The sequence below is a fragment of the Oncorhynchus nerka genome, unplaced genomic scaffold (assembly GCF_034236695.1).
Source record: "Oncorhynchus nerka isolate Pitt River unplaced genomic scaffold, Oner_Uvic_2.0 unplaced_scaffold_5046, whole genome shotgun sequence".
Classification (NCBI taxonomy): domain Eukaryota; kingdom Metazoa; phylum Chordata; class Actinopteri; order Salmoniformes; family Salmonidae; genus Oncorhynchus; species Oncorhynchus nerka.
Genome location: NW_027036259.1, coordinates 4,263 through 13,413, shown reverse-complemented (window position 1 = coordinate 13,413; position 9,151 = coordinate 4,263). Strand labels below are relative to the sequence as shown.

The 9,151-nt window shown below is 39.0% G+C and overlaps 1 protein-coding gene across 1 annotated transcript; it reads left to right on the top strand.

Annotated features, from left to right (window-relative positions):
- Nucleotides 1–92: 92 nt before the first annotated feature.
- LOC135566421 (mucin-5B-like) lies at nucleotides 93–8,893 on the top strand (the record flags this gene model as incomplete). Its single annotated transcript, XM_065014137.1, has 11 exons — nucleotides 93–227; nucleotides 340–478; nucleotides 634–741; nucleotides 2,210–2,389; nucleotides 2,527–2,766; nucleotides 6,328–6,484; nucleotides 6,647–6,775; nucleotides 7,020–7,170; nucleotides 7,678–7,721; nucleotides 7,960–8,383; nucleotides 8,785–8,893. Coding segments are annotated over 11 exons (1,816 nt in total), but the record flags the coding sequence as incomplete, so codon positions are not given.
- Nucleotides 8,894–9,151: the final 258 nt, after the last annotated feature.

The following is a 9,151-nucleotide window of genomic DNA, read 5'->3' as shown; positions in this document are numbered from 1 at the left end:
ACATCTTATACCCTGGAGGGTGGAGGGACATTCAGGCACATAAAGTCCAACTTAAATTAATGTCAGTCCTTCCCTGATTCATTGTGTTATAGATCAATGCAGAGTGTGTGTCAGGCTGTGTATGTCCTGATGGTCTGCTGTCTGATGGAAACGGAGGATGCATCAAGGAAGACCTATGTCCCTGTTCTCACAATGGAGTCTATTACCAACCTGGACATGTGCTCAAAGTAGACTGCAATACCTGGTAAAATCAATCTTCTATCCTTCTTCTTCTTCTTTGGATATGTCAAATGCTTCCCTCTAAAATCTTCCCATGTGATTATGTTTGCATCATTGTAGCACTTGCGAAGGCAGAAAATGGCAGTGTACCAATAAGCAGTGTGATGGGATGTGTGCCATATATGGAGATGGGCATTTCATCACTTTTGATGAGGAAAGGTTCACTTTCAATGGAGATTGTGAATACATTCTTACTCAGGTAGGGCAATAATCATTTGTATTTAGGATTTTCTCTGTATTTTTATTAAATCCCCTACTTTATGTATGATGCACATATTTTCTAATTATGTTTAAGATGAGGTAATGATAATAACTAAGAGGTTTTCTGATTGTGTATTTGAATACATCCTGCAGGACTACTGCAGCAACAATCCAAACGGTACCTTTAGAGTGATCACAGAGAACATTCCCTGTGGAACCACCGGCACCACCTGTTCCAAGGCCATCAAGCTCTTCTTGGGGGTAGGAACTACTGTTCATAAATGGCTTCAGACATGCATTAAAGGTATGATAGACAAGTCTGAACATTTGACTCAATGTCGACACCGGTGACTGTGAGTGTAATTGCATGCTGAACTGTGGATGCACTTATCTCGTCCCCTCTATGTGTTTTGTTAGCACACTAGATTGACAGGTCTGTCTAATGGAGTGTCTGCTTAGAATTATTGTCGGGCAGATTTGATAGCAGCACAAAAATCACCCCTATGTGTTTGGGTTAGGGGTAGCTATGTATTAGAGTTAGGGTTAGCTATGTATTAGAGTTAGGGTTAGCTATGTATTAGAGTTAGGGTTAGCTATGTGTTTGGGTAAGGATTAGCTATGTATTAGTGTTAGTGTTAGCTATGTATTTGGGTTAGGGTTAGCTATGTGTTTGGGTTAGGGTTAGCTATGTGTTAGGGTTAACTATGTATTTTGGTTAGGGTAAGCTATGTATTTTGGTTAGGGTTAGCTATGTAATAGGGTTTGCTATGTATTAGGGTTAGGGATAGTGTTAGAGTTAGTGTTAGCTATGTATTAGAGTTAGGGTTAGCTATGTATTAGGGTTAGGGTTAGCTATGTATTAGGGTTAGGGTTAGCTATGTATTAGGGTTAGGGTTAGCTATGTATTAGAGTTAGTGTTAGCTATGTATTAGAGTTAGGGTTAGCTATGTATTAGGGTTAGCTATGTATTAGGGTTAGCTATGTATTAGGGTTAAGGTTAGGGTTAGCTATGTATTAGGGTTAGCTATGTATTAGGGTTAAGGTTAGCTATGTATTAGGGTTAGGGTTAGCTATGTATTAGGGTTAGGGTTAGCTATGTATTAGGGTTATGGTTAGCTATGTATTTGGGTTAGCTATGTATTTGGGTTAGGGTTAGGTTTAGCTATTTATTTGGGTTAGGGATAGTTATGTATTAGGGTAAGTGTTAGCTATGTATTAGGGTTACCTATGTATTAGGGTTAGGGTTAGCTATGTATTTGGTTTAGGGTTAGTTATGTATTTGGTTTAGGGTTAGTAGGGGTAGTGGGGGTAGTGTAAAACCCAGGACCACCACAGTGTAACCCTGGGTAGTGTAAAACCCAGGACCACCACAGTGTAACCCTGGATGGTGTAAAAGCCAGCACCCCCACAGTGTAACCCTGGATAGTATTAAATACAGCACCACCACAGTGTAAAACCCAGCACCACCACAGTGTAACCCTGGATAGTGTTAAACCCAGCACCACCACAGTGTTACCCTGGGTAGTGTTAAACCCAGCACCAACACAGTGTAATAGCCAGCACCACCACAGTGTAACCCTGGGTAGTGTAAAACCCAGCACCAACACAGTGTAATAGCCAGCACCACCACAGTGTAACCCTGGGTAGTGTTAAACCCAGCACCACCACAGTGTAAACCTGTCTACTAGTATTACATTAGCAATGAACACTTTCTGTTTCTGTCTTACAGAACAATGAGATCATACTAGCAGATGAATCTGTAAAAGTGATCAAACAAGAGAACGGGGTGGACGTACCATACCAGGTCCACTCTATCGGTCTCTATGTTGTTGTTGAGGCTGAAAATGGCCTGATCCTCATGTGGGACAAGAAGAATAGCCTGTTCATCAAACTCAGCTCTACCTTCCAGGTGAGTGACTAGAATAGGACATTTTGAACCACTGATGGCACTGTATCTTTGTTTAGCATTTGCATTGGCTTACAAAACAATGTGATGTTTGATTATCTACTTCGAGTTATTATTTTTAAATGTTTAATTTCCTTCAGGGGCCAAGTGTGGTCTGTGTGTGTAACTACGACGGTAATGGAAAGAACGACTTCACGTCCAGAAACCAGGAAGTGGTTGTTGAAGCTCTGGAGTTTGGGAACAGCTGGAAAGTGTCACCCAGTTGCCCCAACGCTGATGTCATAAAAAACCCATGCACTTTAAGATCATACAGGCAGTCCTGGTCTCTGAAACGCTGCAGCATCATCACCAGTAACGTTTTCTCAGCCTGCCACTCACAGGTACAGTACACAGCAGATACTATTCAATATAGATTCAATACTTTATTGCCATAGCAACCGAAGTTGTTAGGAAGTCGACGTAGTGCAGCTGATATAAACTAAGACATATAGGCACACGTATAAATACCTGCATTTCCATAACCTATACATTCAATAGATACTACAGCAGATACATTCAATAGATACTACAGCAGATACATTCAATAGACAGTACAGCAGATACATTCAATAGACAGTACAGCAGATACATTCAATAGAGACTACAGCAGATACATTCAATAGACAGTACAGCAGATACATTCAATAGATACTACAGCAGATACATTCAATAGACAGTACAGCAGATACATTCAATAGAGACTACAGCAGATACATTCAGTAGAGACTACAGCAGAAACATTCAATAGAGACTACAGCAGATACATTCAATAGATACTACAGCAGATACATTCAATAGATACTACAGCAGATACATTCAATAGATACTACAGCAGATACATTCAATAGATACTACAGCAGATACATTCAGTAGACAGTACAGCAGATACATTCAATAGATACTACAGCAGATACATTCAATAGATACTACAGCAGATACATTCAATAGATACTACAGCAGATACATTCAATAGATACTACAGCAGATACATTCAATAGATACTACAGCAGATACATTCAATAGAGACTACAGCAGATACATTCAATAGATACTACAGCAGATACATTCATTAGACAGTACAGCAGATACATTCAATAGATACTACAGCAGATACATTCAGTAGACACTACAGCAGATACATTCAATAGATACTACAGCAGATACATTCAATAGACAGTACAGCAGATACATTCAATAGAGACTACAGCAGATACATTCAATAGAGACTACAGCAGATACATTCAATAGACAGTACAGCAGATACATTCAATAGACAGTACAGCAGATACATTCAATAGACAGTACAGCAGATACATTCAATAGATACTACAGCAGATACATTCATTAGACAGTACAGCAGATACATTCAATAGATACTACAGCAGATACATTCAGTAGAGACTACAGCAGATACATTCATTAGACAGTACAGCAGATACATTCAATAGATACTACAGCAGATACATTCAATAGAGACTACAGCAGATACATTCAATAGAGACTACAGCAGATACATTCAATAGACAGTACAGCAGATACATTCAATAGATACTACAGCAGATACATTCATTAGACAGTACAGCAGATACATTCAATAGATACTACAGCAGATACATTCAGTAGACACTACAGCAGATACATTCAATAGAGACTACAGCAGATACATTCAATAGACAGTACAGCAGATACATTCAATAGACAGTACAGCAGATACATTCAATAGATACTACAGCAGATACATTCAATAGACAGTACAGCAGATACATTCAATAGAGACTACAGCAGATACATTCAATAGATACTACAGCAGATACATTCAATAGACAGTACAGCAGATACATTCAGTAGACACTACAGCAGATACATTCAGTAGACAGTACAGCAGATACATTCAATAGATACTACAGCAGATACATTCAGTAGACACTACAGCAGATACATTCAATAGATACTACAGCAGATACATTCAGTAGACAGTACAGCAGATACATTCAGTAGACAGTACAGCAGATACATTCAGTAGACAGTACAGCAGATACATTCAATAGATACTACAGCAGATACATTCAGTAGACACTACAGCAGATACATTCAATAGATACTACAGCAGATACATTCAGTAGACAGTACAGCAGATACATTCAATAGACACTACAGCAGATACATTCAGTAGACAGTACAGCAGATACATTCAATAGATACTACAGCAGATACATTCAGTAGACAGTACAGCAGATACATTCAATAGATACTACAGCAGATACATTCAGTAGACAGTACAGCAGATACATTCAATAGATACTACAGCAGATACATTCAGTAGACAGTACAGCAGATACATTCAATAGACACTACAGCAGATACATTCAGTAGACAGTACAGCAGATACATTCAATAGATACTACAGCAGATACATTCAATAGAGAGTACAGCAGATACATTCAATAGATACTACAGCAGATACATTCAATAGAGACTACAGCAGATACATTCAATAGACAGTACAGCAGATACATTCAATAGATACTACAGCAGATACATTCAATAGATACTACAGCAGATACATTCAGTAGACAGTACAGCAGATACATTCAATAGACACTACAGCAGATACATTCAGTAGACAGTACAGCAGATACATTCAATAGATACTACAGCAGATACATTCAATAGAGAGTACAGCAGATACATTCAATAGATACTACAGCAGATACATTCAATAGATACTACAGCAGATACATTCAGTAGACAGTACAGCAGATACAGCCATTTGAATAATTTCCTACTCTGACTCCCAGTTCTAAAACTCTAAATTGATCCTCATTTGGGAAGAAACAAGCCTGAAACCTTGAACAATGACTGTTGACATCTCGTGGTAAACAATAGGAATTGCAATCTGAGAGCTAGATTTGGATATGACCCTATACGTTCCATTGGAAGAGCATGGGCTCTCAAATTTTTTAAATTCCGGTTGGTTTTTCTTTGGATTTTCTTCTACCATATCAATTGTGTTATTGTCTCATACATTATTTTAACATTTCCACAAACTTCAAAGTGTTTCATATCCAATAGTACCAATTATATGCATATCATGGCTTCGGGGCCTGAGTAACATGCAGTTTACTTTGGGCATGTCAGTCAGACAGGAAGTGGAGAAAAATAAAGAAGAAGAAGTTTTAATATACAGTACCTCACAGCCTCAGAGTCAATAAGGTTAAGGCTTCAACAAGAGTTAATTTACCTCACAGCCTCAGGGTCAATAAGGTTAAGGCTTCAACAAGAGTTCATTTACCTCACAGCCTCAGGGTCAATAAGGTTAAGGCTTCAACAAGAGTTCATTTACCTCACAGCTTCAGGGTCAATAAGGTTAAGGCTTCAACAAGAGTTCATTTACCTCACAGCCTCAGGGTCAATAAGTTAAGGCTTCAACAAGAGTTCATTTACCTCACAGCCTCAGGGTCAATAAGGTTAAGGCTTCAACAAGAGTTCATTTACCTCACAGCCTCAGGGTCAATAAGGTTAAGGCTTCAACAAGAGTTCATTTACCTCACAGCTTCAGGGTCATAATAACAATCATATGGTGGAATTTATAACGAACATTCATTTTGTAGCACAAGTCTTACGCTAACAGGTTTCCTATAAGGTCACACAATGACAAGCAGAGTTGCATGATGGTACATGGCAATCTTTCCAATAAAATTGGTTTGTCAATAATCATGTGAATGTCCACACAGTCACCATAATGGACAAAAAACAAAAGTAGTACTAAACAGATAACAAAAACATGAAGTCAGCCATCCAACCCAATAATAATCATTGTCAATAATTCATCTGTAGTCTCTTCAACAAGCTGAGCAATGCATTGAATAAATAAATGATGGCTTAATGCATCTTCCTATAAGGTGGACCCCACGCCATTCCATGATGCCTGTGTGAGGGACTCGTGTGCCTGTGACACTGGGGGAGACTGCGAGTGTTTCTGTACAGCTGTAGCAGCCTACGCCCAGGCCTGTAACGAGGCAGGGGCTTGTATCAAGTGGAGAACACCAGATATCTGCCGTGAGTCATTTGCTTTGAGTGGGACAATTGATTGATGGATAGGTGGGATTGTTTAGCTATCGGGACAAAATACCAATTTATGATTTCAATGTGTAACTGTTCAATCAATCCTCTTTTAGAACCCTGGTTCAGTTAAAATGTGACATGTTTTCATTTCACCAGCTCTGTTCTGTGATTTCTACAACCCTATTGGTGAGTGTGAGTGGCATTATAATCCGTGTGGATACCCCTGTATGAAGACCTGCAAGAATCCCTCAGGAACATGCTCCAGTCAGATCCCTGCACTGGAAGGTAACTAAGAGCCCTTCATAACAGCTTGGCCGTTTGATTTGGACAATTTACAATCCAAGTTGTTACAAATGTACAGTATAAAATATGTAATAACTCCTCCCTCCCTTGTTCATCTACACTGAAAACTAAATACAAATATTGAAATATCATATCCATTACAGCTTTGGTGTTAGAACTAGATACCATGAGGATGATCTAATCTGTGCAGGTGTCCTGGATTAAATCGACTCTTTTTATCTTAAAGGTTGCTATCCAAAATGTCCTTCGGCCCAGGCTTATTTGGAAGAAAGTACCATGAAGTGTGTCAGTAAGAAGGACTGTGGTTGCTACAATGGAGATGGAACTCATTACAACGATGGAGAGGTTATACCTTCCAAGGAGAACTGTCAGACATGGTATGTTTTCAGATCAACATTTTGATAAATACATAGATACTGTATTTACATTACATAGGATTTAATACGGTTGGTATAAGCCTTAAGGTAGCCTGTATTTCTGGTCAGATAAGGCAATAGTCCACCTACAAAGAGGTTTTCCTACTATTTAATTGATTATGATTTTCAAAGATTGGGATTTGACCTGTTAATACCTTATTGGGATTTGACCTGTTAATACCTTATTGTGATTTGACCTGTTAATACCTTATTGGGATTTGACCTGTTAATACCTTATTGGGATTTGTCCTGTTAATACCTTATTGGGATTTGACCTGTTAATACCTTATTGTGATTTGACCTGTTAATACCTTATTGTGATTTGACCTGTTAATACCTTATTGTGATTTGACCTGTTAATACCTTATTGTGAATATAACATATAACATTGTTTTGTACTTCATAACAAATAGCTCTTCATATTTTATTATACTTTGAAAGGTACTGTAACCTCCTTTCTTTTTCAAGTCGTTGCTCATCAACTGAGGTCAGATGCAGCTATGATGTCCAAGGTAAGGAAAACCACTACAAACTGAAACATCAGCCTACATTATTACCATGAAGTAACATGACAAGATGATTACATGATAATAACTGAAACATTAGCCTACATTATTACCAAGAAGGTAACATGACAAGATGATTACATGATAATAACTGAAACATTAGCCTACATTATTACCAAGAAGGTGACATGACAAGATAATTACATGATAATAACTTGTGTTCCTTGTGAAAATCCTATTGCAGCTTGTTATTGTTTCTACGACGGCAGAACATACCCGTATGGAGCGACCATATATCACACATCTGACGGTGACGGGACCTGTATTACTGCCACCTGCAAAGAGAATGGAACTATTGTCCGGATTATGAACCCCTGTCCCAGCACCCCAACTCCAACAACTACACCAAGTGTTACAACACAGATATTCACTCAAGCACCGGCCACATTTGTTTTCTCAACTCCTGCCACTACCCCAACAACAACCCCTACCGCTACCCCCACAACAACCCTTACCACTACCCCCACAACAACCCCTACCACTACCCCCACAACAACCATTACACCGACAACAACCCCTTCTACTACCCCCACAACAACCTCTACTTCACCAACACCCACTTTACCCACTACTACTCCACACTGCCTGACCAAGACTGTCTGTGATTGGTCAGACTGGATTAGCAAATACTATCCCTCTGTTGGACCAGAAGGAGGAGATTATGAAACCATAGAAAATATAAAGAAATATAGAAATGATATTTGTAGCCAACCTAAGGATGTAGAATGCAGAGCCAAAGACAACATCTATGTTCCTTTGGCCGAACTAGGTCAAAATGTTGAATGCAATCCCTCAGTTGGACTGATATGCCACAACAAGGATCAAGGCATCCCACCAATATGCTACAACTACGAGATCAGAGTCAGATGTTGTGTTGATGTTTGTAGCAATGAGACACCTACCACCTCAGAAAGAAACACAACAACCATTGTAACATCAACAACTACCCCAACAACAACAGAAAGTCCAACACCCACAACTAAATCAACAACTCCATCCACAACAAAAGTAACAGAGGAAGTTACAACTGGTCCAGAATCAACAACACCTACTACCTCTACCACAACAACAATACTGACAACCAACAGAGAAAGTCCATCAACCACAACAACATCTAAGACAACAACATATTCCACAACAAGTGAAACAGAGGAAATTACAACTGGGGCCTGTTGCACAAAACTAGGATAAGGGATTAAGCCAGGATATCTTGGTGATCCTGGCTCAATTGATCCGTAATCCGGTTGCACTAAAGATGGATAGGGGGCAGGAGGATATGTTATGGTATAAATTACCATGGAGATTTATTCTGTGGAGCTAGCCTGCTCCAGACCAGGCTAAATTCCAGGATCTATTTAATCTCATCCCTAATGTCA